Source organism: Embiotoca jacksoni, unplaced genomic scaffold, assembly GCF_022577435.1.
Source record: "Embiotoca jacksoni isolate LCO1_2020_lvr unplaced genomic scaffold, fEmbJac1.0.p SCAF_22, whole genome shotgun sequence".
NCBI lineage: Eukaryota > Metazoa > Chordata > Actinopteri > Embiotocidae > Embiotoca > Embiotoca jacksoni.
This window is the reverse complement of record NW_027185363.1, coordinates 11,101,853-11,129,840: the sequence shown is the minus strand read 5'-3', so window position 1 is coordinate 11,129,840 and position 27,988 is coordinate 11,101,853. Positions and strand designations below refer to the sequence as shown.

The window sequence follows — 27,988 nt, the reverse complement described above, 5'->3', positions numbered from 1 at the left end:
CGCGGTGCTCAGGTGCACCGGAGCTCCTGCCCCGTGGACCCGGGGTCGTCCGTCCCACTGCGCCTGCGTCCTACGGCACGCTGAGAGACAAACAGAGGAGCTATTGTTAGCCGCGGACCAGGCAGCAACGCAGGCAGCAGCGGCAGGTTGTGTCAGGGTTTATCCCACGCTCACTCCCCTACCTGTTGAATATTTATTTACACCGTTTATTCGCAAAGCGAGGGACGAGTCTCTATCGAAAGTCCAAGCTCGACAGGTGAGGAGAGGAAAATAAAAAAAAAATAAATAAAATAAAAAAAGTATCGGCGGAAGGAAAGAAGACGTTTCAGGAAAGGAGGAAGTCAATAAGGACAACACGACGGCTGGCAACTCAACAGGTTTGCTCCTTCAATGTTATAGCAGCGGCTCGGACTTTTCTTTTTTTTTCTTTTTTTTTTTCCACGTCGAAAAACAAACAAACGAAGACAACAACAACAACAACAACAACATGCCGCTGGGACCGTGGAGGAAGAAAAACAAGACGACGAAGGAGCATTTAGTGGACAACGAGGAGGTCAGCGGCGGACGTGCAGGTGCCGGGAGCTTGAGTAAATCCTCCGCGAACGGAGCGGGGCTCCCCCCTCCACCTGCCAGCCTGCGGCCCAAACTGGTCTTCCACACGCAGCTGGCGCACGGAAGTCCCACCGGCAGGATTGAGGGATTTGCCAACGTCAAGGAGCTTTACGGGAAAATAGCAGAGGCGTTTAATATAAGCCCACCTGAGGTAAGGTCTGACCTGTATTTAAAAGAGGAAAAAAAACAAACAAACAGAAGGACTCAATTAGTGTTGCATTCAGGTGCTCCAGTTTACGCAGAGTCCGTGAAGTATCCGGGCAGAGTCGTTGCTGGACTTTAAACCGTGTTTTAAAGTACCCTAATACTGTGTTTATGGACAAGGTTCAAGTTCTTGTACTTACTACTTTATATTCATAATTGTTATATTGTCCTCGTCTACATTTATTTAACATGCTGTAGTTACTTGTAGAGATTGATATGTATAATAAAACACACGTGACATTCAAATACAGACAATTAGCCCTGTAAGATTCTCAGATGATTCCATTTAAATCTGCTGACTTACTGAGGCCAAGAGAAATATAATGATTATTATTTCACATAATAACTCGGGTGAAAAAAAAAAAAAATACTGAAGCAATAATGAAAAGTTTTTTTTTTTTTCTTTTTTTTCTTTTTTTTACTTTCCTACTCTATTAACATCATCACAGTCCCTCAGATTTATCCTCTAAACCATTGGAAAAAGTTTACTTTAGGCAAATAAGGATATTTTTCAACATCAATTAATCTGCTGAGTGTTTTCTGGATGAATTGATCAGCTGTTTGGTCTTTAAAATGGGCAAAAATGTTTCCCAAAGGCCAAGGTGCAGCTTAAAATATCTTTTGTCTCAACCAACAGTCCACAAACGAACGGTATTCTGTTTATTATCAAGATGGACTGAAGGAGCCAGAAAATATTAACATTTTAAGGGCTGAAATCAGAGAATATTGGCATTTTTCCATAAAAAAAAAAAGACTGACAACATTAAATCAGTTACCAAACTCATTTTATATCAATTGATTAATTTACTAATTGTTGCAGATCTCCTTTACAACTTTATCAAAGAGGATTTTTATTGCAGGACTAGTGTGTAATGAGGCATTTTTACATTAATGCAGTGGTTTTAAAGTTACAGAGAAGGTTTGAATATTTCTTTCACCACTGAATGTAATGGCATTGTTAGATTTTTTTTTTATGAACAAGCAGGGACATGATTTGGTGTGATCCTATCATACACAAAAGACACAGGTATCCGTAACATCTCAAATTAAGATAATATCTAAACTCGTAACTCATAACTTTAACTTCACACAGGAGTAAAAACTTTAGTTTACCAAAAAGTTTTTTTTTTTTAGAGTCCACAAATCATAACAATTCCTAAATGCTGAAATGTTACATACATCTACTTGCAGTGTTGCAACTTTTACTTATAATTGGGATATTAATGACTCCTCCACCTGTCCAACATCGAGGTAAAGATGAGGTTGAACACTTTTATAAGTAGCTTTTCTAAGGGATTAGTCCCGTGGTGGCCATTAAAAGTCAGCTCTGATTGTCTTGTGTTTGTAAAGACACACCCTGCCCTCTCTACTCAGCACTGAAGCACTGAGAGAGTGCAGTCACTGGAAACCTAAAAAATGAATGTGCATCTGTATTTAGACACAGTTCACCGTCATGTCCACCCAGCATCAGATTCCTCTGGTGACGCTGCACGTGGAGGTCGCCGAAACAAAAAGCAGGTTCTGTGCCCAGACTGTTTAAGCTCCTCTTTTCAGAGGAAAAGCGTGAGTGGCATGTTTGGCTTTTGTCCCGACCTGAATATGTCTGGGGTAGGTGACGCGAGCCTCCTTCCACACTCGAGAGATACAGCAGCGTCGCTCAACAAGCGCGGTAATTGGAAAGGAATTTGCCTCTGCCTGGTCTTGTTTTGTTGCAGCGACTGCCTCGCAGCGTGTTCCGTTGGTAATGATAAGCACAGTACCGCAGAGGGGTAGGAGACTTGGATCAATGCCGATTCTCAATAAATAGAGTTCTTGGCCTGTGTGAGGAAGACACCGGTGCTCTTCCAGCTGTTGCCGTTCAGTGAAGGCGGACAAGAGAAAAATGTACAGTACAGGGATCACAAAAGAGTCACATTAACGTTTATTTTGATAGTTTTCACACTGAGAGAAATTAATCACTTCTTAAGCAATGACTCAGTGCTCGCAGCTATCAGAAGATTAAAAAGACCAGCACATAGCACAGTGTTAAGCGATTGTCACATTCAGTGCTGGAACTATCATTCATTTTAATGACTGATTAACTTATTCTGTTGTACTGTAAAAGGAGACAAAGAAACCCCAGAGTTAAGTAACTGGAACCGGTACATTTTTAGCATTTTTACTTACAAAATTGAGTAATCAATCAACTAATAGTTTCGGTTCTTGTCCCCCCGGCAGCGTATGTGTACATTTAAGTACAGTAAGCCTATTCAGGACTGTGGCACACCAAGTTGAACGGAGACAAAGACAGACAGTGAGGGAGCGTGATGCTATAATGTTGGTTGCTGGACTCCGCAGTTTTTGCCACAGGAAGTCCCCCGCGTCCGGCTCAGTGGGCACGGCCTCAAATATAACCAGATAACTTGTGCCAGTCGAAGCCAGAGGCGTCCCAGAGGACCCGGGGAGGCGGCTCTGCCCCGGGCCTCCTCCCTCCGTAAACACCACCGAGCCTCGCTTGTGATGCTGATTAAACGTGACCCGTGTCAGGCTGGACAAAAGATAAAAAGAAGTCCTGTCAATTTATAGCCACACATTGCATCAAAAAGCTTTTCAGGGGTAAAGTAAGAAATTCAGTTCATGATTATTGTTTAATAATGTCAGGTAATATGGTTGCAGTACGTTACCTCGTTAGATGCTTAAATTATATATTTTTTAAGAGGTGTTTTTTTTTCTTACAGATGACCATATAATTCAATTATATTTTATTTATATAGCACCAAATCACAACAAAAGTCCATCGGGGGGGATCTAACACAGTGAATTCCTGACAAAAGAACTTTACTACATTATAGAGAGGAACTCGACAATTAAACACTTCCCACGTGAGCGAAAGCTGGAAGGAAAAACTTGCTTTTAACGGGAACAAAACCTCAGACAGGAACCAGCTCAGAGGTGGAACGTCCACCTGCCTCGACCGTTAGGGGAGAGCGGAGAGAGAGAAGAACAGCATAGACAACACCTCTCTGGTATTTATTAGCTGATGCCCGACTGATACTGTAGGTGTTAGACCTCTTTGGTTTGAACTTGGCGCGCTGGCAACTGAGATTTTATTCATTACTAAACTGTCAAATGCAGTCTGCACTCAAAAACAAATTTCCCACTGAGCATCAGAGCATCCAATTACCCGCTGAGTGCCATCTGCTCTAGCTGTCATATCGACATGGATTTCTATGGCGAAGTAACAACAGAAACGGCTGTAAATAAAACTCGAAGAAACATCAGTGAATCCTGACATCAAGATGAAATTGGAAGACAGTCAGTAATTGCATGTATTTTAAATCGTGAAATCAGAGAAGAAGAAAACAATGTTTTGGGTCATTTTAGTATGAATACAAAACTTTGTGTTTCACATTCAACTGATAAACATTTTTTCTTGGACTTGATATGGCCGTGCTTCTATTTTGCAGTATTTATTTACGCCGCTTGTATCGTTTTCTCCGTGATATTTTTGACAAATCGGTGAATTTAGCGCGACCAATCTACCTTTTCCTCCAGTGGGACGACAGCAGAAGTCGTTTCTGCCACTGATAGGAAAGACGGCTGCTGTGTACTTTCTAATGAAGCGTCCAGGAGCTGCCGTCACTGTAAGTTAAATTAGGGGATTAGATAGATGTGCGCTGCTCCACAGGGAGCTACGACTGTGCCTGTTTGTAAACCAGCGCCTCTGTGGCGCTGAGGTCACACCGGTGCGCGGCCGAGCTCGATTCCAATTATGTCATGAACAACGGTGTTGTCCGCCGTGCGCTCGTTGCCGCTAATTGGTTACACATTTCTTTTCCAAACAGACATCACGTAGCATCGAAGCTTGTCCGTAATCACCGTGAGAGCTCACTGCTGTGCTCTCGTTCAGATGTCGGTTCTTATCGTCGGTTTGACCTTCGGTGTATTTCTGTGATAAATAAATTGGCGTCTTAAATCACGAGAACGGCAAATGGAGGGAACGCTTTGTAGATCACACGGACATCTATTACGTAAACTCGGTGTAATCTCTGCTGCCGAGACGCGGATGTAATATCGCCGTAATTAGATAAAGAATGGGATCTTTTTTTTTTTTTTTTTATGTGCTCCTTCTGCTCGGGTCAAAGTCTGCTTATTGGCCCTGCAGCTGGAGAGTTTAAGGTGCGGCTCTGTGACTTTGCTTCTTGTCCACCTGCTGACTAGAAAGCACGCTGACATTTGCCTAAAGTTTGAATACCTGCGCTGCGTAAACAGGGGGAAGCGTTGCTTCCACGTAGGGGGTCAGGGGGAGGATTATCTGAAACAATCTCATTCCATGCTTGTATCGGCCTCCTAGATGTTGTAACAAAACAGTCTAGTTTATCCAGTTTTGTATGAGACTTAAGATGGCACAGTTTGCTTTGATTAGCCGATTGGTAACTGGATCTATCAGTTTGTTGTTTGGTCTGCAGGCTGCTCATCGAGTCACTTTGTACTCCGATTTAAAACAACACTTTGGTGAGAAGACCATCTTCACAGCATTTTATTTCTGGGTCTGGAGCAGATGCAATATGCAATATTTGTCTGATACTGACCCTAAACTGGATATAAAATTGTACGTCGCTTCCGAGTTTGAAAAGTGGAGCCAATGTGGAAGGGCCCTAAAGTGCAATACCACCAATGGCCACTATGGGCGGGGTCCAAAAAACCTCTAGTGCGCTCCCAAAAAACATCAAGTTTTCTCATGAAATACAAAGTGGAAAAATGTTTATGGTTAATATGGTGTCGTTTGCTAAATTCACTCCTTTCGATCGGTGTTCTGGTGCTACATCTGGAAATAATTCCTATATTAAATCGATATTAGAGCTCAAAGACCGGTATATTTAGGGGCATGGCTGGTTTGATTGACAGTGTCCTTGCGGTCAGATTGAGTCAGATCCACCACTCGCTCCTCCCCAGCTGGTGCAAATATGGTCACTTCTGGCTCCAAAAAACAAGATGGCGACGTCTGAAATGCTGAACTCAGGGCTTCAGAACAGCAGTTCACAAACCAACATGTGACATCTCGCTCGATTGCTGCTTGATTTTGATGTACGACTCGTCGCTGGTTAAATCCAGGACAACAGCTCTGCCACCTTTTTTATGAGGCTTGTTTTATTTTTTGTGACAATGCCAATATCAGCCAACTAAAAAGCATAGATATAGAGGTATATATATATATATAAATATATATACCGCATGACTGCTTGTTTTATTAAAACTGATTGTGAAAACATGTTTTACCAAGATTCCGAGATCACTACAGGAATTTGATGACATAAGGCTGCTGAAAGGATCTGCATTAAGGACCAAAACCTCAAAATATTCGGTTTATTACCCTGAAAGAAAGTCTCCAAATATTGACATGTAAAAAGTTGGAACCGGTTAATTGAAGTCCACAACCTGGTGTTGACAATTTGCCCCCTATTTAAATACTGCTGTTTACCTCTTAAGTTGATTAAATTGATTAGGGGCTTATAATTTGGACACTACTACTACTATACTTTTTTTTTTGTATCAAAAAAGGAGAAAGCAGTGTTTTTCTGAGTTTGTTCTTTAATCTGCCCCATAATTAATTTGCATAATTTCCAAGTACAAACTCTAATTTCCTTCCACAGTAAACTCCCAGCTGTGTTGATTTAGTGTCTGATAACACGGTCTGAAATGGTCCTGCAACATGATTCCAGTGAATGTGTGGTTACTGCTAATTGAGCCTCATTACACATGTGACAAACAAATGAGCACGAAGTCTCCGCGTGCACACGACGCATGGCCGCGAGAAACTAACGTGACGCTAACGAGGAGCGTGCGAAGCTGCAGAAAACACACTCCAGCGTGTGTGTGTGTGTGCGTGTACGTGCACGTGCGTGCTCACCGCCGAGTCCAAGGGATCTGGCTTAATAGTGATTTAAGTGCATGTGAAGAGCTGCGATGCAGATGAAGGTGTTGTCAGGGCAACACCTGCGGGTTTTTCTGAAGCGACTTCTGGTTTCTGTCTGTCTGTGAGGACAAAACAAACGTGGATAAAAAGAAAACTAGTATTTGATATCACCTGATGGGTGTGGTGTGGTATCAGGAGAGTTCAACCTCCAGTTGTTGGAACAGCCTCACCTCTCCCTTTATAGTTGGTCGTAGTGTTTCACTGAGCTGCAACCAGGTGTTTGGTTTTTTTTATTCTTAAGAAGTAGAACAATTCAATTAGCTGCCTTATTTTGGCAACAGCACATTCAGTTATGATGCAATTTAATTCTCAAGACTTAGTATATTTCCTTGGCGCGTCAAAAGGGAATTTTCAATGACAAAAGAGATAAATTAACGAGTTGAACGAGGCCTCCTTCTGCTTATTTTCAGGGAAGTTTGATATATATATATATGACTGAATGTAAACCTGTCCTTGTGGAGTTAGTTTTCAGGCATCACCTCAGGCTGTTACAGCTAACACAGATTTTTATCCAACATTCATTGTTACTGCTGCGCAGCAAACAGGAGTTCACGTGCAGTGCACGTAAAATTAATGACATTTTGACACAAGCTGCAATTACTGTACGTACCTAAAACATGACCTAAAGTATCTGTATTGTATTCTAGTCAACATACAGTATGTGCATTTAAATGCACTGCAGTTAGAATAAAGCTAATAAATATCTTTTACTATACCTGTAGCCTTTTTTGCTCAGTTTACTGCGGCCGTTTTGACAGTTCATATTTTGTCCTTTATATTCTGCTGTAGATGTCGCAGTCATATATTTAAAGGTGTTTGTTTTCTTCACTGGGAACTGATTTGATCAGTGCTTGATGTCTGCTTTCACTCGGGATCAGCTCTGAGTCCTCCGTAGTAAACAGGTTCATCTCGGTTCAGTTAATCCAAGACAGGCTTTTAGTAACAAGACCTGCTTTCCTGATGAACCATCAGAGTCATCCTGAAGAGTCTGACATCCGCAGTTAAGTAAATGATTACACAGGCTTAAAACGCTGATGAATGTGAGTTCCTGTTTCCACACCGCAGTGCACGCCGCTTACATCAGCATTCCCCGTTAACTACTAATAACACAAAAGATGTGCAAGTTGATTTAGAAGAGAAATGGAAAAAAAAACAGGTTAAAACACACAAGTAATTCCCCACTGAAAGCTTTGTTCACTGTTTAATCTTTCTGACCCTCTTCTCTGCCATTAAAAGTTGAAGAGGCTGTAAATTGGCAACCGGTTCAGTTGCCAAAGAAACGGGTTTCTCAAGCTTTTAGTCGACACTGTTTCAGTAACGGGCATATTTCTGAGGGAGGTCCAATCAGAGGGCTGCATTTACCCAGCTTTACCTTTCTTCAAACAGACGCAGGAGAAGTGAGCGTCATTTAACAATGAAGCTGTGAGAGTATGTGTAGGTGGAGATTTGTAAAGGCGAGATTTAACGTGTTATAATATATTCATCTGGTGTCTGCTTGACAAATGACACTGTCATTTAGTTGAATTGCAGATTATTTTTCGAGCTGGGGAACCGTTAACACCTATGTTACGAAAACAGAACAATAAAAAGGTTTTCTTTTTCATCATAGCTCTGAATTGAGTTGTTGCGCTGCAGTATTCAATTGTTAAAGTCTGTTCCTTTTGAGTAGTGAGAATAATTACCCTGATTATTATGTTGATTATTTTTTATTGATGGTAATGAATGAATTATTTACTGTATTAAAATTCACTATGTTGTAATTCTCATCAGAATTCCCAAAGTATAACCTTCAGTTGCCTTGTTTTGTGAATGAAATTGTATTCGGTCTACAATAATAATTCTGGAGCAGAGGTCAGGAGAAAATCAATCCTTACTTTTCAGAGGCCTTATTTGCGTTGTGGTGAGGTCAAAGCTTTTTGGAAAGTAACAAATGCTGTGGTAAAAACTAGAAAACAAATATATGTTGGTTTGCCCGAGGAACCTGGTCAATGTAGGAGGTAGTAGAGAGGAAGGTAGAGGAAGTATTTAAATCCTTTACTTCAGTAAATGTTTAAATGCCAAAATATGAAATATATTTCATTACATGTAAAAGTCCTCCTTTCCAAACTGAATATCCTTTATAAGTTCAGACGGTACACAAAGTCCCCAGCTGTGGACGTTGTATTACAGATGCTTCATCAGCAAAATGTACTTATTCATTATCGATAGTTATACATATGGTTTTACTGCTGTATGTGTATGAATACATTTTAGATACTGTATGTAACAAACAAAAGCTTTAAGCACAAATACCTCAGTATTTAAGTGTAGTACTTAAGTAAATGTACTTAGTTGCTTGTGCTTTGATTAGTATCAGTGTAAAGTATATACGATTATATGATGTGATGAATCAGTCGCCTGCTGAGCTCAATCATGAATTATGTTTGGAATCAAATCCACTAAATTCTTCTGATTTTGACGCAGGCTTTTTCAAATGAGGCGTGACTCCCTGCATTTATTCTTGCAACACGTTTGGCTCCAAATTCGGATCCATATCTGATTTAGTTTGTTTACTGTGCTCTCATGTTTCCTGAATCCTGTTTCAAAAGCATCGATGCGTGAACAACTCCGCCTCGGGTGATGCTGAACAGATTGCAGTGACTCTCCTTTTGACTGGGCCTTTTTAACCACCATGTGGTTATCGAGGCTTCGGTCAGTGTGACACAGGCAGTGGGAGGTGTAGTATCTGTTCTTGTGAGTCAGGGCGTCAGAGGTGGTGCTGCAGTTCGTGACGCTGCAACTTAGCAACACCCGCGGCGCGAACATGCAGCCCAGCGGGAGGAGAGGAGCACCGAGAGGAGCGCCGAGAGCCGCCGCCTGCGTCGAAGAGAAGCGGCTTAATGCAGTTGGCCGCCTTGGCAACCGTGTGTGGGCGTCTGCTGCTGTTCTTGCAACCTGCTCTTGGGTAATGCCCTGGTCTGGGCGGAGGCAGGCAAATGGGGTGGGTGGTGAGGGAGGTGAGAGGGGGTGGGGGGGGGGGGTCTGTTATGGAAAAAGAAAAGGAAGAGAGCCATCAATTCAGCTACAGTGCACCCCTCCCTCGCCGCACGGCCTCTTCTTCTCCTCTACTCCCTTTTAATTTCCCTCTCTGGCTTCTCCTCTAGTGGCCTCCCTCTATTATAATCGTATTCTTTTATAGTCTGGTTACCCACGGCAACGAACGAGCCCATGTCGGCCAATGCGTGTGTGAACAGTGCCTGTTGGTACACGAGGACAAGAAGAAGAAGAAAAAAAAAAACACAAAAAAAAAAACAGCCCAAACAAGGCAGGCCTCGCTGCCAGAGGCTGATTGGTGCACAAAGGTCACCCTGACGAACCAGTACGACTCAATCCCTTTCTGCAGTGCAACCCTGAAGTCTCCCGCTAAATCCTGGCTCAGTGTTTCCCAAAGCCCTTCCGTGAAGCTGATCCAACAGCAGGAGCTGGATGCACGACTTATAACTGAGCACCTTTTGTTTATTTTAGTTTTTTTTTTAAGAGTCTAAATAGCATTTATTCACAGCATAACTGTCTGTCAAGGGGAGTTGGAGCAGAATTAATGATTCGCAGCCACTAGACTCCTCTTCCTCTCCAGACTTCTGTTTGAAGTGATGTTAAATCCGTCCACTTGCGTGTCGTGTTCCTGGCGATCGCGTTACCTTCCCTCCGTCCCGGCGAGACCTGCCAGCCGCGAGGTGTGAAGCCAGACTTCCACATTTGTGGCACACAGGTCATTTTCCCCGCTTCGCTTCACCAAAAGGCAGACGGGACTTAAAACCCATCTCTGTTTAAATGAGACACACGCACGCACGCACGCACGCACGACCCTGTGGGACGAAAAAGGGCCGAACTGCAATAGACAAACAGAGCTCCCTGATGATTCCTGTATTTATTGTGACGCAGCACTCTGTCATCTACACTCAAACACTTATATTTTTGACTCTGGCTCGGTTTAGATGCTGTGAACTAAAAACAGTAATTCTTTTTCTGATCGTGTATAAATGATGCAGACTGCTCGGTGCGTTTCCTCCACAGTTTTAGAGCCAAACAGGCAAATCAGTCATACTCCGTTATATAGTTTTTTTCACCACCAAGTGGAAAGGAGTTTTTAACCATTTGATAAATGAAAAATCATCAAATGCGTTGATATTACGTATTTGTTAATGCACTTTATTAACCTGCTGCATGCCTTTTGCACAGATTATGTTCTGCACCCTCAACACTCACAAGATTGACATGGAGAAGCTGCTGGGGGGCCAGATCGGCCTCGAAGATTTCATCTTCGCCCACATTAAAGGGATCAAAAAGGAGGTCGAGGTGTACAAATGTGAAGACGCTCTGGGCCTCACCATCACTGACAACGGAGCGGGTTATGCTTTCATAAAGGTAAGAAGAAACACAACCTCTCAGCAAAAGTCGAGTTGATGAATAAATAGATGACAAAGGCTCAAAATGAGGCTCAGTGTTCAAGGGGAGTCACTGAAACGTCTTCTGTGGGAAAAGCTGGAACTTCTGCTAAGTTAAAGGTACTTTGTTTTTAACGAAACTACTGTGGTGTCCTGTGTGCCACTATGTTGTTGTCTTTCATAGATATTTCTTTATCCAGTATGAGAAATGAGCTTCGATCATATAGCTTCAATATAAACAGTAGCTCATATCAGTTACATGTTTTTTATTGTCACGTAAAGTTGTGTTGGAAAAATGAATGTCAACACAAATAGATATTATGGATGTTATATGGTTAGAAATCCATAAAGGGATGTAGCTAATGAGCGGGATTTCATTTATTGATTCTTTTTGCAATCAGCCTCTTAATTATTTATGTAGACAAATATAAAATGATGATTACCCAGCAAAAGTTGACAAATTCTGAAGAAATATTTTTCTTGGATTTATTTCATAAATAGAGTGAAAAATTGGAACAAATAAACCATGTAATATATTGAAGAAATCTGGCAACAAGGCACCACTGAGTATCGACTACATTACAGGACACAAGTACAGAATACAGATATACAACTAATCCTTTTAGCTTTACTTCCATATAACCATATGTAATATACAAGGAAAATAATGGAGGTGGGTTTAAACACGTAGAACGAAGTAGAATATTAAAATCAATCAGACTCGTGTTTCCTTCTTTCTCCACTTGATTGATTTGTTTTCATGTCTGCCGTATTTAAAGTAGCTTCGCAGACTCCTTGTGGAAATCATAATTCACCACCTCTGCATGTAGCCTGTGCTGATTGATCCGGGTCTAATGAGCTTATCAGGTCTCGGTCATGTTGCTCCACCAGACAAGCTGCTCACGTGTGCCATCATGTGACGCAGCAACAGCACTGCATCCCCGTCATTAATATTAAAGCGTCAAACAGGTCGACTGAAGTGAACCACGGTTCATGCTTTCATTCAGATTTTAACCTTCGATGTCTGGGACATTAAACTCTTATATCTTTAGTGAAACGTGAAATGTGCTTCGCCTAATTCAGCTTTTCTGTCGCGTCCCGACAGCGTCACACCTTCTTGTGCAGTAAGTTGTTGATCGGAGGGGTTTATAGAGAATAATGGGGGTCATTAAGCAGTCAAAAAAAAACAAGTGTTGTGTCTTTCTGTGGAGGAGAAGAATATGATGGGAAATATTACATTGAAAAGCTCCTAAACCAGGGCTGTGCAGTTAGTAGAGCATCACAAGTGGTTGTTTCCTTTTTTTTTATTCTTTATTTTTTTAAAAGCCTTTCAAGTCCCATTCAGAAGTAAACTGTCTGTCCACCTGTGCTGAGTCGAGTGGTTTTACCTCACTGGGCTCACAAACAAGAGAAAATGTTCTCGTGGCCCGATACAAGCACACTTTGGTGTGTTCGGTCCGTCTGTATTTTAGTCTTGTGTTGCTTAGAAAAGAACAAACCTCTTCTCCTGTGGTCTATTTGCTGACCTGGAATTATATTTGTCTCTGACTGTTTTCTTTCCGTTGTCTCTCTCTCTCCCTCCCCCCGTGGCAGCGTATCAAAGAGGACAGCGTCGTGGACGGGGTGAAGGTGATCAGCGTGGGCGACCACATACAGTGCATCAACGGCCACAACATCGTCGGGACGCGGCATTACGAGGTCGCCCGCATGCTCAAAGAGCTGCCCCGAGACAAGAACTTCACCCTCAAACTGGTGGAGCCGATGAAGGCCTTCGGTGAGTGACAGACGAGACGCAGGAGAACGTGTCGGTGACGCTCGCGCTGATTCGGCACGTCGTCTTAACTGACCCACGTGGTCGAGGCACAACGCGCGTACAGCACCGACTAAAAGTGAAGCGAGGACGCTTTTTTTTTTTTTTTTTTTAGAAACAGTGCCACGAGTTGTTTTTATTTACCGGTTAACACCAAAAAAACAAACAAAAAAAAAGCCTACATGAAATCAATATTTGGTTTCCTTGTCCGTACATTTGCACACAGCTTCTGAAGGTGCTCTGCTGGTTACGTTGTTCCTCTGCGATGGATTTAATCTGCCTCAGTGTCTTCTGTCTCCCAGACTGACTGATGATGTCTCCGTGGGGAGTAGAGCTGCACGACTCTTGAGAAAATGAGAATTTTCTCGCTTCAAATTTGAGATTGTCGCTCACGATTTTCGTTTTAATATAAATGTTAATCGCATTGATTGATACGGAAGGAAACGCAACAACATGATGGTGTCTGATCAACTTTCAACACCGGACCGGAAACGCTCTTGTTGTTTTTTTTTTTAGCTTAATTGCAACAGCTTTAGGAACTGATACTGAACGTAAAAACAATCAACTTTAAACTTGCTTCGTCCCATTTAAACCTTTTGAAACAAGTCATTTTCTGCCCGCCGGAGTCTCTCCCTCGCTTTCACTGGGTTTATTTTTCTCACTGCTCTGCATCACCTGCTGTAATACTGCATAGTTATTTGCAGAGGGAACATGCAGGCACGCTTGTTTTAATGCAGCTGATCGCATAGGCTTTACGTTTAGAGGGCTATGACTGTGATGTCTTTCACGTAATAATCGTCCTCTTTTTTTTTTTTTTTTATCATTTATTATTTTGTGCCAGAAATGCTCGAGCCGAGGTCAAAGGGCTCCAAACCGGCCAGTGAGAACAAGATTGGGACGGGGAGAGGCACTCTGAGGCTTCGCTCCAAAGGTCCGGCTACCGTCGAGGATGAGGTACGTTTCTCTGCGTCTTCCTGCTGAAATGTTGCATTAATACAAAAAGATTCTGATTCGACCTCGAATGTTTGCCTGTGATAAAGTAAAAGAAGAAAAAACCCCCAAAAAAAACGACCGTTATCAGGCGATGCTTTGTTATTGCTACATGCCGTCTTCATCAGTGGAACTGTGAATGTTAATGAATGAATGAACAATTAAGCGCACAAAGAGAAAATTATGTTCGCGCCGAAGAGCCGAGGAATTAACAGCTGAAGTCGTTTGTGCGTTCCAGCCGACAGAATTTGAGGAGAAAGCCGTAAAGAAAGTAGACGACCTTCTGGAGAGCTACATGGGCATCAGAGACACTGAACTTGGTGAGGACACGTTTCTATGAGCGACTGTCAGTCTGGTTTACATGATTTACTCTGGCTGTGAAGGTTACTTGTTGTTTGCTGCTCTCTGGTCATTGTAACAGCTTCGCCTGGCTGGAACTAATTCCGTCTCCGACACGGGTCTCGTTTCAGAGAGCTGTTGAGTCATTCTGGAGGTTCGTTTGTGATGATGTTGAACTGTATTGTGTAACAGTGAAAGGTCTTATGTAGTCTACCCTCACCGATACAAATGAGGAGGACAAAAATAACAGAAAACACCCGTCAATGTAACGCGAAACAATTCCCAACAGCATCACAAACTCCAGTCTCCGAAATGACCGTGCAGTTTAATGCCGGACTCTTGGAGTGTTTTCATTAATATTCATTAAGAGTACGAGATTAGATGGGTTCATATCCTGGTTTAGTTCAAGTACTCTGGCTTTACTGTGTGCAGCCTTCAGCCATCACACGGGAACATCACAGGTCTCAGTATGTTTAATTCAGCGCTCTAATGTCCTGTTAGAAAGTCAGGATGTAAGCTGGTTTATGTGAATCTGCTGAACTGAAGCTTCTGCGTCGCTCCAGTAGTGAAGTGTGTGTGTGTGTGTGCGTGTGTGTGTGTGTGTGTGTGTGCGCGCGCGCTCTCTTTCCTCTCCAGCTGCTACGATGGTCGAGGTCGGCCGTGACAAGAAGAACCCCGACGAATTCGCCATGGCGCTAGACGAGACCCTCGGAGACTTCGCCTTCCCCGACGAGTTCGTCTTCGACGTGTGGGGCGCCATCGGAGACGCCAAGCAGGGAAGATTTTAAGTTGGCTGCTGCCCCGCACACACACGCACGCACACACACACACACACACACACACACTCTCACACTCCCCAGTTCACCTCCTAATATCCTCAGAAGCCAACTGGACAACCTTCAACCGGTGGGGAGGATGAAGTGTTCTCACCATCACTTTTTAGTCGTATCTACGCTGTCGGCTGGAGTGTCTTCAAACGTACGGAATTTAACGTTGTCAGCGCTTTGCTGTGGTCTCGTAAAGAACACCCATGAAATGTGGAATGCCGTTTCCAACGCCGGACCTCCCTCCAGCACGCTGGCGAGTTGCTGATTAATTCCAGACGTTGTATAAAGCTTTTCGCGCACCACGTCCGGCGACGGGAGAAATGAAGCTGCTTCGTCCCTCGGTCGAGTCAAACGAGTCTGTCACACTGGGTAGAAATGGTACCCGCACGACCTGGAATTTTAAAACGGTCCCTCAGTTTTGATCACATTTTCTAGCTGATTAATTTTGAATATACAGATTTAACACAGCTTTTTATAGGCTTTTTTTTTTTTTTTTTTTTTTTTAAATATGTGAATGTGCTGCTAATTTTACAGCAGCATTGTGTAATTAGCGTAATCATAGTGATTATAGCAATATTTCTTTCTCCTGCAACCTTTTTATTCTTTTAAAACGTCAACTTTGGCCACGTTCACATTGCTAATTATGTTTTCTTGAAACTTCTCCGTGCCCTTACGCATCTCAACTTTTGCATCCAACTTTCAGACTGAGAGATACTGAATGCCTTCAGCCAAGTCGACAACACACATTCCTTATATTTCTCACGTTCTCGTAGTCTGTGATGGTGTCATGAAATGAGGCGTAGCGATGCACGCTTATTATTATGTTTTTTTCCCCCTATAATTTATTTTATCATTAAAAAAAAATAATCATATGCTGTATAAGATGTTTTATGAAAACTTGGCTCGACATGAAAGCCGCGTCTGGAACGGGATCAATTGCAATCCGATGTCTTAAATATATGCACTTGCATTAATGTAACTGCACTATCTTGACTGTAAAGAAGAACTTAAATAGTGATTTGATTCGTGTCATCTACTTGTCTGCTGCAGTTGCATATCGTTTGACAAACCATAAGGGATCACTACTGTTGCATAGACAATAAAATTTCATAAAAACCGCCGTGAATGCGTCCTGATGCTCACGACAAAACGACACGGCTCAATACAACAAACTTTTAATCGCAGACTTGTCCGTGTACAAAATACATCAAGACACTTCACCAAAGTTCCCTTCCCTCATTTCAAGAGTTTAACAAAGCCAGTAAAAAAATATGAAGAGTGGCGTCACTTCACGACAAAAAAAAAACAATTATGTTGCTAAAGCAGAATAAGTGTACATGAATTGGCAGGATTAAATGAATAATAATTATATTAAAGACTGTGGACGGGAAGATAAATCAGTAGTACAAAGTCCACGTAGCACATGGTGAATATTGTCACAGATATAACTCGTGTACTGTAGAGGATCTTTGGAAGCACATCACTGTAGGTGTTAGAATATTTATCTTGACTAACATGAAGTACAGTGCAAAAGAGGAATCCCCCCCCCCAAAAAAAAAGAAGTTTAGGAACGGTTGCCGCGGTGCACGAACGGAGTCCATCGCAGCGACGGAGCAGGAAGACGCTGTAACCTGCACGAGTGAGCGTTTTAACTTGATCGACATCAGCACCTGACGCGTCTTGTCTGACCGCCGGCACGTGAACATTTGCGTTGTCGCCGTGGGCTGAAGCAGAGAGGGAGCGAGCGAGCGCGCACAATTTTGTGCGAAACTCCAAATAATCGAGAGGTCCCATTTAAAATTCTTCAAGACGGTCTACGACAGTGAAGCGGCGAGCGGGGCGTCCCTGTCCGAGACCCCGACGAAGGCGCGTCGGTTTCACGTCCGCCGGGAACATGGGCGTTCCGCCGTGACGTCGGCGGGACCGCGTCCGGCGCAAAAACTCCGTGTCGGAAAGAGTCTCCAACCTGGAACGACACGATCGTCGCTCCCCCTTTTCGTGACGCAAAACTTTGACGTTTCTCTGCTGTGAGAAATCACAAAAGTGCGCGTTACCGGTGGTCAGAAAAACGTGTCTCGCTCCGGTGACGTCGATCGAGTGACGAAACGTACTCATGGAGGCTGTAGCTGCCCGCCGGCCTCTAACCGCGCGCAGCAGGAACAGTCCGAACCTTTTGCTCTGCCCTCCCCCCCCCCCCCCCTTCCCCGTATCTCAGTTTTTGTTGTTAAAAAAAACCCATTAAAACTCTAGCGGTTGAACCGATTTCAGTCTGTTCAACGTGTATTCGTGAAAACGAAGACTTATGGCGGTCTGATGACAAAACAAAACATTTTACCCTCATCGAGCACCCGAAGATGCGTCCGCCGGTGGGAGTCAATAACAGACGGCCGTTAACGTGGCGAGCGTCGGGTTGGTTATATCCTCTACAGACAGCAAAGTACGGTATATGGCATTTAGTTAACGAGAGTAGCTCACGACTACACATGATTTAAAAACAAAAGGACGAGGACGGGAGAATGAGGAGTAGTGGTGGGAGATGGGGAAAAAAAAACCAACAAAAACAAACTACGGGACAGAAATACTCAAGCACCTTTTAAACGGTTGGCTTGGTTCAGTCAGTGAGATGAAGCCTCGCTGTCAAAACACCGGGAGCTCCGCGGCACAGGCTCGGGGGTGGAGGAAGCGTAGCCCTTACAGCCTGATGCCCGACTCGGCCTCCTCACAGCTCGTCTCCGGCGTGAGTCTGCTTGAAGGAGTCGCCCGTCAGTTTCTCCTGTGCCTCCTTCATGCCGGACACGACTGGGTGGGAAGAGAAGGAGGGCAGAAAACACCGTCACTGTCAACTTCTTCTCGAAAGCGGTCAGTACGTTGACATTACTACGTTTCCCCACTGCGGGATCAATAAAAGTCTAATCTAATCTAATCCTGTGATCTTTGTGAACAGACTATAATAACCGTGTGGATTCTTACCTTGTTCCGCGCTGCTGTAGAAGTACTTGTAGTTGGGGTTGCCGTTTTTGTTGGTGATTTCCGGGTGGACTTTGCCGCTGGGATCTGTTGGGTGGAAAAAGACGAGTTCGTTCAATTCGAATCCGAACAACAAAAAGATCGAACCGTAAATTTCATTATGGATTGAACAAACGGTTGTTTTTTTTAAGATGAATTTCATCGGCCTCTTTAACTCCCCCCCCCAAAGGTCAAACTCGCCTATTCAAATGGACAGTTTTGTCAGACCACAGTCCAAAATCCACGTTGCAGAAGAGGTATCATTGTAAAAGTTTCTTTAAACTAATTGATTTATCATTGTGTTTGTAAAACCGTAAAAAAAAAAAAAAAAGGTTCTCTTCTTGTTTTGTCGGTCCAACAGTCAAAAACTCAAATGTATTCAATCTACAACGGAGACAAACGGAGAAAAACTGCAAGCTTTTCATTTGAAAGGCTGGAAACAGAACATTTCAGGCTCTTTGTGCTGAAACCAAGTAATCGGAAATTAAAATTGCTGCCAGTTATTTCACTGTCAGTTGGCTGCTTAACAAATTGTTTGAGACCTTCAGTCATTCAGCTCCTGCTAATTCTAGAAATTAAATTAAAGGCAATACTTTTTTTTAATTTGCCTTTTCAGCTTTAAATTTTACTCAAGTTATTAAGTTTAGTGTTGGATATTGTTTTAGTTCAAGGTTTAAACAAATCAAATTGACCGTAAAAATAAAATCTGTTGCATTTCAACCTTAATATTCTGTACTGCTGCGTAACGTTTCTGTGATTAGCTCCTCTAATATTTAAACTCATATAATAATAATAATAATAATAATAATAATATAATAACTCCCTCCTCTTTATTCTTCTATCCAAACACCACAGTGATGTGATTATCGTTACTTTTTGTGAAGTTTTTTTTGTATTCTCCATTTGGTCCAATAGGATTTGCAGTTAATTTATGAATCATTGTAATCCACTAACTGGTTTGATTAAAAGTGTTCAGTATTTTGCAAACATTGTCGGCCCTTCAGACGTTTATCCACCAAAGAGTACAATTGGGGAGGCGTCACATCGATCACAAATTCCTTCTGAAGCCTGACAACGAGTACAAAAAAACAAACAACTCTTCCGTGGGAAGAAGATAAAGGACTTCAGCAGCAGCCGATGATGATGATGTGACCCCCACAGAGCCCGACGGCATTGCTCAGCTTTCGACTACTAACCACCCCCGCCGTTTATTCAGGGAGTGAAACTGTTCAGTCGGTCTGGCCGAAGGAACCCCAGAAGGTGTTTACACGAAAGGTCGGATTAAAACCGCTTCCTACCGAGGAAAAGAATCCGAGGAATGTATCCGCCGTCCGGGCTGAAGGCTTCGTCCTTCGGCTCCTCCTCGTCCTGGTCAAATGAGGGAGAACTGATCATTTACAATTCCCAGGAAACTGCTCATGTCGGCTTCGTAGCACGAGATAAAACGCAAAGAATCATGTACAGGTGCGCAACAGAATAAAATAAATCCCAGGTGAACCAAAAAAAACCTAAAACGTAAACTACAGGAAGTAGCTGCCTGTAAGATGAGTCCACATTTCCTCACCTCCAGGTTGATCATTACAAAGTTGTGCGCCAGTTCGGAGATCTCCTTGGATTCAGCGAATTTGGGCTTCAGTGCTGATGGTAAAAACAACAATACAGTTAATAGTTCTGTTGCACTGCCATCAAATCCAGGACTCACAGAATTTGGCCCATTTTGGCATAAATAAAAAAAAAAAAAAGTGACTTAAATGATCAACTCTGATTAATTCATGTTCCTAATTCCATAATTTAAAAGGCATGATGGGACAGTTGTGAGTTTTGTTTTACTTAGAAAGAAGAAAGGTTTGTAAACTTGTAGTAATCAGAATAATCGTCCCCTCTGATTGGACGTTCCTGCACGTGGAAGGGCGTGGACAATTATTTTACCTTTGCAGGCTCCACACCAGCTCTTGTGGATGAGGACCATCACTGGCAGCCCGCTGTCAATTTAAAAACACATGAGCAATCACGGCCAGAACCAAACGGGTCAAAGAAGAAACAGAAAACGACTCTCTCCGATGCGTGTTTGTAAAGCAGCACGTGAAAAATAAAAAAAACCCCTGCTCTTTGAGACTAACGTGAACTGACACCAGCATTGTCGGTGTGATCCCGTCGTCAATGGAAACAGACATTATTGATTATTGAAAAGCCGTTTCAGGTCTCGGGGTGGAAGGCCTTCCACTAAAGGCTGCTCAGCCGGCCTTACGGGAAGTGTTCGGGATATTTCAGCTCACCTGGCCTCGGCTTCCTTCTTGCCATCATCCAGCGTCCTCCAGTGGATGTTGTCTCCAAATCCTGCCGGGAAAAAGAATTAATGAGCACAACCAGCATTGTGTAACTGCTATTATATTTCCACAGCAGGGTGGTTCTACCCTAAATACACAATCAATACAAAGAACTGTGAGGAAACTGTGAGTCAAATACAACCGAATGGCAGTAATTCAATACCAGGGTGTTCTGTCACCTAGAAACTGTTGAGCTAATGTAGCTGGTAGGTTTATAAGTATAAAGTATTTTAACATTTAATGAAGGCACTTCAAAGCACTCAAACATGAGGATTTTGTCATAGTTTGTTAATTTTTCAAAGTAAAAGTAAAAAAAAAAAAAAACTTAAAGACAAACTGCACCTTTCTGCAGAGAGTTTTAATGCATTACTTATCCCCTGCACATTAATACATGTATGCATATCCCAGAAGTTATCTTGATCTCAGTGGAGACAACATTAAAGTCTTTTAGGTGTGTTAGTAATAAAACAAGTCGGTTAAAATAACCTGAAAAACTGGAAAAAAAAAAAAAAGATGCTGCGTGGCTGAAAAAAAAAACAAAAAAACCCCCCACACCTCTTTGTGTGGTCGTAAACTACCTGTCCGGGACACGGACTTTGTCCAGGATGCGCACACAAAGACACGCCAGCGGAAACACTATCAATGAAGCTGCACACACACACACACACACACACATCTCCAGCTCTAAATAATACATTTACTCTGAATATGAACCCACCTCTATCGCTGGCGGCGTCGACGACCTCTTGAAAACCCGACAGCGACAATAAAACCTGTAAAAAGGAGAAAACGGCGACGTTCATTGGAGACGTTTGCATTTTGCCTGGCTTTTTCTTTTTTTTTTTTCTTCTTTCTTTCCCCCCCTTCTTCTTCACAACTACGGCTAGCAGGAGCAGCACGGTAACGGCAGTGACTTGTTCTTGTAAAGCGGCGACCCCGGATGTTCAACCGCTACTTTTCACAATAAAAGTTCCTGCAATAAAATTGGGTTTACCAGGTTGTGCGCGCGCGTGTGTGTGTGTGCGTGTGCGTGCGTGTGTGTGTGTGTGTTCTCGCCTTTGCTGATTGGCCAGCAAGAGAATTCGTTTTCCATTTTAGGGGGGGGCCGTTCTCATGACGTCACATCCACACAAACCGCGTGCTCCCTCTCCTGTCAGATGGTCAAGCCAGACAACGAAACGTCGGCACGTCACCGGAAATGCGCAGTTTAAAAGCCTCCGGATACGCAACAAAGACAATTATTTAAAAATACATACGCATCGAAGCTCATTTAAAAGTACGTTATATATATATTATTTTTTTTATTGTTTTACAATAGTGCTGTTTTCTTCACGCGAACCCGGGAATGTTCTATTGAACGGAATTATGGGATGTTCATCGTGGAAGTCAGAATCGGAAGTCCGTGTTGTTGCTGCCGTCTTGACCGCTAAAGGTTTAAAGCTGTGCTGCTTTGCTGCTTCATTAGTACCGAGAACAGTTCAGCGGAACTCGCAAGTTAATTCCCGACCACAGGTAAATCAAATACAAGTTTCACTTGGCGGTAAACGTCCGAAGTTTACTGTCGTATAATTTTTATTTGACGTTAAACTCGGCTGTCGTCGTCGCTGTAAAACACTGAAGCTTCGTTTCGTTAGCCGCCGTGCTAGCATTAGCTTAATTAGCCTGCTAGGTTGCTATCTAACCAGCTACAGTTATTTTAGACGCCTCATGTGATTTTAAAATCGTACACCGTACGTGTACTTTTCCTCGCCGCGTCCAGTTTATGCGGCTCTACGCGTGCGGTGGTTTCGGCCCAGCTGTCTTGTGAGTCAACAGTCTGCGAGCTTTATTGAAAATGATTGTAGCTCTCGTTGTATTTCAGCCACCACATGCTCCTCACGAACCTGCGTGCGGTTTTCATGGACTCTCGGATTATTATTATTATTTTGTGTTTTTTTTTTGTTGGTACTTTTCTTGTTGCATTCATGTGAAAAGCTTGATGATGTTAACTGTGTTTTCTTTATTTTACAAAACAGAAAAAAAAAAAAATAAAACTATGAATCAAGAGAAGCTCGCCAAACTTCAAGCCCAGGTCCGGATAGGAGGAAAGGTACGGGTCCTACTCGTGTTAAGTTTTCTTATTTGGTTCTGTTGACACATGTCCAGGGTTTTCAAGCACTCCCGGCGGGGTGGATCAGTTATTTTAAGGAGTGTGATGGATCCGGCAGGTCTTTTCCTCCTGACCTCAGCATTCCCTTTTATGAGGTCGAGCCGTGGCCCCTTCTTCGTCTGTGGCCTCTGGTGGCTTTGTTCAGACTAATTGTGAGGTCTTCAGCCACACACTAGGTGGCGTTATTTGTTATTTTTTTTTTGCTGTTTAGAGGGCTTGAGTTTTTTTTTCTTTTTTTTTTTTTCTTCTTCCCCAGATTGCACCACACTGAAACTCTCAAATAAAAGTACATTTATTTCACTGGTGTGTGTGTGTGTGTGAGCATAATTGAAAAGAAGGTCTCACAGTGGGACACTCCAGTCAAGAGTGTGAATTTATGGTTCTCTTAAGAAACAAAATCTCTTGATTATAAAGACGTTTCAGTTATGGACTTCTCTTAAATAAAAAGCTCGTTCAAACTAGCGGATAACAAAAATACCTTGTTTAATCAAATCAAACCCATAATTCATCGTAAGTGTCCAATCTCGCAGCCACGATGATAAAGCCGTTTTTAACTGTATATGCTTTAGCGAAGCAGTGTAGCTTTAACTTTCACTTCCCTTTCTTGTGTGCAGTATTTTGCTTATTAGTGCATCAAGAGCACTTATTTGTTTCATAACAATCAGATTAATGCGATGCTTCCTTTACTGTTTTGCTGCAGTTGTCAAAGTCCTTTTAAACTCGTGAAGAATTAATACCATAAAAAACAGGAGAAATGGGAAGTTTATAAACAACATCTGTAATTGATATGATGTCGGTAATATTGAAGAGCATATATTCTTAGAAGTACAGGTGCCCCATATCCACTGTGGTTATCAGCTCTACTCTGCTGGACTTTAAAGTTGCAGGTTCCTTTTGGATTTGGTTTTCCACTGCAGATGCTACTTTACTGATACGACGCTCCATGAAGCCGTCACGTCATCTTCAACATGATGCATATAAACAGAGGAACTCGTGTACCTTCTGACCACTGTGTGGATTTTTGCAGTTTGTCATCAATCATGTCGACCAGTGAATAAAAATAAATAAAATTGCAGCCGCTGCAATAGCTCGGCTAGATGAGAACAGATCTGAGCAGGACGTCCCGTGTTGGGCATGCGGCGAGGCGGTGATTGTGATTGTAGAAAGGAGAGTGTGGCCTGGTGGTATTTAACCGTTTGACCCTCCGGTTCTCTCTCTAAACCAACACCTGTTGTTTCCTCAGGGAACCGCCCGCAGGAAGAAAAAGGTTGTTCACAAAACGGCGACAGCTGACGACAAAAAACTGCAGGGCTCGCTGAAGAAACTGGCCGTGAACAACATCGCAGGGATAGAAGAGGTGAGCAATCAAAGGGAAACTAATGTCACTGTTCTACTTTGTCTGCACTCTTTTTGTTGTTGTTGGTGAATCCTGAATCTTTTATCATTGCCAAGTTGTAAGACATGAGGAGAGATGAAAGACGGGGAGTGCCTAAGTGAAGTGTTCTCCAATCATTGTCATCGTCTGGTTTATTTTTAGGGAGCTTTCAGCAAACAAGCTCGCCGCAGAGTGTCTGAGTTACAGGAAAGCACAAAAAAAGACACTCAGTTCACCTGTTTGATTTACAGTGAATTGTGAAGATAATTACTACAAAATTAAAGCCAGTAAACATTCTATTTGCTCTGTAAAGCTCTGATTTTTGGCCTATATTGCTCGAATACTATGCTATTGCAATGAATACATAGCTGTGTTTACCACGTCAGCTCACCCATGAATCACCTTTATGCCTTAACCAAAGATAATTACAACGCGCACGTTAAAACATACAATACTACCGACATCTCTGGACGGAGAAGAGTCCTGCATCAGGATAGAGGCTCTAATGGTTTCTTTGTCCCTTAGGTGAACATGATAAAAGACGACGGGACAGTGATCCACTTCAACAACCCCAAAGTTCAGGCGTCTCTGTCCGCCAACACCTTCGCCATCACGGGCCACGCCGAGACCAAACAGCTGACGGAGATGCTGCCGGGCATCCTGAGCCAGCTGGGAGCCGACAGCCTCACCAGCCTGCGCAAGCTGGCCGAGCAGTTCCCACGGCAATGTGAGCGCACGCGCTCGCTCGCGCACACACACACACACACACACACACACACACACACACACCAAAACAAAACAAAAAGGCTTCAACACTCGCTGTGTCAACGTCAGGGTTCACTGAGGCCGTGTGATGTCAGTCATATTCAGAAGACGGTGCGGAGAGCTGCATGAAGTGGATCAATGCTGTCAGTACTAAGATGAAACAAGTTTAGCGCAGTGAGAGAAGAGAAGAAAAGTTCAGGTGTTTCTGTTCACAAACACGCACACACGCCCTGTTGACACAACTGAATCAGACACGAGCAGATGCTCACGGCTGAACTCGCTTAAAGCACAACCTAAAATATGCCGCCTCTTACATTTGTGTGCGCGCTGACGCAGATTTTTTTGTGGCAGCTTTGTACAGCAGTGGTTTCTTTTGTTTCGAATTGTGGAGATTAGATGTAAATATAAGCTGGAGAAAACTGGTTGTGGAACAAAAACAAGTGGCGAAAGAGCGAACACGACAACGCTGATACCTTCCGGTCCGAGTCCAGCACACCGTCTGAACATCGCCATGATTCAGCCTCCGTGTGCGCGTGGATGAGAATGAACCCGGCGACGCAAACATCGCACACGGGAGCAGCTCTTCCACTCGGAAACACAACGAAATCATGTGATGCAAAGTTGAGTCCAAAAACCACTGCGAGGTCCTTTTTTGGTCCTGGAGCTTTTCAGCGTGTTCGATGCTCTTTGACCACATATGGAGTTCGTCAAGGAGTCACAGACGATCTGTGAAAGAAATGGACTATTTGTGTCGGTGGGGGGGAAATAAACGCACAGCATAAAATTCTAAGAAATACCAGTTTTATTCAAGTCTGCAGTAATAATGAAGGAACTGACTATTCGAAGCTAAACTTTTGATTAAATTTTTTTCCATTCGCTTTAGCAGCAATGGAGATGAAAGCCGTGAAGGAGGAAAATGCGGAGGAGGAGGAGGACGACGACGTACCAGGTATGGATGAAGATAGTTTTCCCTTTGTGCTTGTTGTGCCTACAATAAAACAAAAGTTTATTCTCGGTAAAAAAGATTACATCAGATCTGACATCTGTTCGGAGTAAAATTACCATTATATCACAAAGTGTTTATTTTATAAAAGTGCTTTTAAATGGTTCATTTTAATGGTTCATTTAAATGGTTCATTTTAATGGGTCAGTTGCAGAGCATTAAGAATCTAGTCTTTGTTTTTTAATCATTTGCGTGCTTGTGCGCTTTCAAAACAAAACCCTGATTTCCTTTTGTTGTTTTCTGTCTTTCAGATCTCGTGGAGAACTTTGACGAAGCCTCAAAGAACGAAGCAAACTGATGAATTCTCTTTATTCTTTTTTTTTTTTTTTTTTTTTTTTTTTTTTATTCCCCCTGGTCGGCCGTTTTTAATTTTGCTTTTTACGTCTCGCAGACTCACAGAGGAGCATTTCCTCTTGTGGGGAAGCAGTTGTTAAAGGTGCAGTGCATCATCTCCGGAGACGTGAACCACTTTGGTTTTGCCTTCTGCAGACGCACAACAACAACAACAACAACATGCACATATAGGTTTGATTTCAGTAGGCGGTGATGTTACGGACGCAGCATCTGTACGACTCTCAGCACGCAAAGGACTCAAACAACTTTAGAAATAAGCTTCTTATATGATTAAACGGGGCTAGTATTTAAGAGATTGTTTATTAAATTACAATTCAAGTGAATGGCGGATATCACTTGAGATTATAGTGGTGATTATCAATTTAATAAACATTTTGGGCTATTGATGTTTCTCTGTTCATTATAGAATATTACTTGACAACAAAAAGTCAACAGTAGAAACATTTCCTTTCATGTCTGCTGTGATTAGCTTAGATTTAAAGACGGTGGGCCTCTTACTTCACACTTCCTTGAATTCATAGATTGCTGAGCTATTATGTAACTCAATAATCTGACGGGTAAATGGAAAGATAAATAATTTGTACAAAGAAACACAATAAAATGAACTTTTAGTTAAAATGAGACAATTTCTATATTCAACTTTGCATCAGTCAAATACTTAACAAAAATGTAAATACATTTAAACAAATGTAGTGAAATGCAACTCGCATGTCACAGAATGGAAATATGCAAGTAGGTAACAGTATCTTGAAATGCTAAAGTAAACAATTTCCCCCCACTGACAATAATTAAAAATTGTATTATTGATTTTTTTTTTTTTAAGTTAAAATACCCTTCACAAAAGTGTATTTTTTTTTTATTATTTTAGTGAATAACTTATATTATTAAAAAGTTTTGCTTCAGATGAGTAATATGAAAACCTAACTTTCTGTCCTGTAAACTTTTGTGCCTCCTCACATTACTTTTACTATTTTATAGTGTAATTGTTTGGCTGATCAATAATGAAAATATAGGTTGCCCTCTGTTTGCGACGGTGAAACAATGCAGCTCTGAAATTACGATTTAGTTCTGCAAGTAAAGAGGGGTTAACGGAGTTTGGGTGGGTTTTTACACAAATCACAACATCCCCTTTCATTGATCAATGTGTGACGCTCCGCTGCTGCATCGTGCTGATCAATGGCTCCGCTGCGAGTCATCCTCCGAGCGGGCGGACAAGGTTACGCAGGATGGATGAGCCATTTTGGCTCCAGGGGTCGGCGTGAGCGGGACGGAGCTGCGGACCCGCCCCGGGGCTCACCACATCACCTTCCGCCCGGTTTTGAGCCAAAATGTCCCTGATGCGGCGGCTGGACCACAGTGCAGGGCTTGTGTGGACGGAGCCGAGCAGCACGAGCTGCGTCGAGTTTCACAGCAACAGCTGGATCAAAACCGGAAGCTACGCGCTGGTCCCTAGAAAATAAAAGTTCGAGGGGGGGGGGGGGGGCAACCTTTGCACGAGTCGGTGGGAAATAAAGGCTGAAATCAATTATTAAATCACAATTAAATCTTATTCCGCGGTGTTAAAATAAAACGTTTAAATATTAAGTGCTGCACTTATACAGTTTGTATTTAGTGAAGTTACTGAGAACTGCTCATTCTAGATACAGCAACTAATCCCTCAGTTTTTTTGGAACAATTTAAATTCAAAATCACCAAATTTGGAGATACGTTGTTTTTACTAGACATACAGGCTATGAAAAATGTAATCTTAAAAAAAAAAAAAAAAAAAAAGCCTTCAGACAAATATATTGTTGTAAAAAGTACAATATCGGTCTCACTTAGTAGAGTTGAATTCTAAAGTTGCATAA

At 42.5% G+C, this 27,988-nt stretch overlaps 3 protein-coding genes across 4 annotated transcripts; 2 read left to right on the top strand and 1 right to left on the bottom strand.

The window, feature by feature from the left end:
* The first annotated feature begins 106 nt into the window (after nucleotides 1-106).
* gipc2 (GIPC PDZ domain containing family, member 2) lies at nucleotides 107-16,280 on the top strand. The gene is made up of 6 exons (XM_069157947.1): nucleotides 107-763; nucleotides 10,991-11,176; nucleotides 12,790-12,970; nucleotides 13,848-13,960; nucleotides 14,235-14,316; nucleotides 14,972-16,280. Exons 1-6 carry the CDS (start codon nucleotides 488-490, stop codon nucleotides 15,121-15,123), a joined length of 990 nt encoding a protein of 329 aa, XP_069014048.1. The 5' UTR covers nucleotides 107-487; the 3' UTR covers nucleotides 15,124-16,280.
* A 41-nt stretch (nucleotides 16,281-16,321) lies between these two features.
* Nucleotides 16,322-21,438, bottom strand: txndc12 (thioredoxin domain containing 12 (endoplasmic reticulum)). Its single transcript, XM_069157948.1, has 7 exons — nucleotides 21,214-21,438; nucleotides 20,445-20,505; nucleotides 20,098-20,150; nucleotides 19,733-19,806; nucleotides 19,467-19,536; nucleotides 18,133-18,216; nucleotides 16,322-17,961 (listed from the first exon to the last, which is right to left on the bottom strand). Exons 1-7 carry the CDS (start codon nucleotides 21,311-21,313, stop codon nucleotides 17,882-17,884), a joined length of 522 nt encoding a protein of 173 aa, XP_069014049.1. The 5' UTR covers nucleotides 21,314-21,438; the 3' UTR covers nucleotides 16,322-17,881.
* A 463-nt stretch (nucleotides 21,439-21,901) lies between these two features.
* Nucleotides 21,902-26,525, top strand: LOC138203211 (transcription factor BTF3 homolog 4-like). Of its 2 annotated transcripts, none has more exons than XM_069157946.1 (6): nucleotides 21,902-22,007; nucleotides 22,511-22,584; nucleotides 23,888-24,001; nucleotides 24,545-24,746; nucleotides 25,671-25,733; nucleotides 26,039-26,525. In XM_069157946.1, the coding sequence occupies exons 2-6, from the start codon at nucleotides 22,531-22,533 to the stop codon at nucleotides 26,083-26,085; spliced, it is 480 nt and encodes a 159-aa protein (XP_069014047.1). In that variant the 5' UTR covers nucleotides 21,902-22,007; nucleotides 22,511-22,530; the 3' UTR covers nucleotides 26,086-26,525. The 2 variants fall into 2 exon arrangements, with proteins under 2 accessions (XP_069014047.1, XP_069014046.1); XM_069157945.1 differs by having other exon boundaries at nucleotides 25,668-25,733.
* Nucleotides 26,526-27,988: the final 1,463 nt, after the last annotated feature.

Coding starts and splice junctions, on each gene's coding strand:
- gipc2 (XM_069157947.1), top strand. CDS start 488: ATGCCGCTGGGACCGTGGAGGAAGAAAAACAAGACGACGAAGGAGCAT. Junction 764..10,990: donor TTAATATAAGCCCACCTGAG/GTAAGGTCTGAC, acceptor CCTTTTGCACAG/ATTATGTTCTGCACCCTCAA. Junction 14,317..14,971: donor CATCAGAGACACTGAACTTG/GTGAGGACACGT, acceptor TTTCCTCTCCAG/CTGCTACGATGGTCGAGGTC.
- txndc12 (XM_069157948.1), bottom strand. CDS start 21,313: ATGCAAACGTCTCCAATGAACGTCGCCGTTTTCTCCTTTTTACAGGTT. Junction 20,151..20,444: donor AAGAAGGAAGCCGAGGCCAG/GTGAGCTGAAAT, acceptor TTAAATTGACAG/CGGGCTGCCAGTGATGGTCC. Junction 18,217..19,466: donor TCCTCGGATTCTTTTCCTCG/GTAGGAAGCGGT, acceptor TCCACCCAACAG/ATCCCAGCGGCAAAGTCCAC.
- LOC138203211 (XM_069157945.1), top strand. CDS start 22,531: ATGAATCAAGAGAAGCTCGCCAAACTTCAAGCCCAGGTCCGGATAGGA. Junction 22,585..23,887: donor AGGTCCGGATAGGAGGAAAG/GTACGGGTCCTA, acceptor TTGTTTCCTCAG/GGAACCGCCCGCAGGAAGAA. Junction 24,002..24,544: donor ACATCGCAGGGATAGAAGAG/GTGAGCAATCAA, acceptor TTTGTCCCTTAG/GTGAACATGATAAAAGACGA.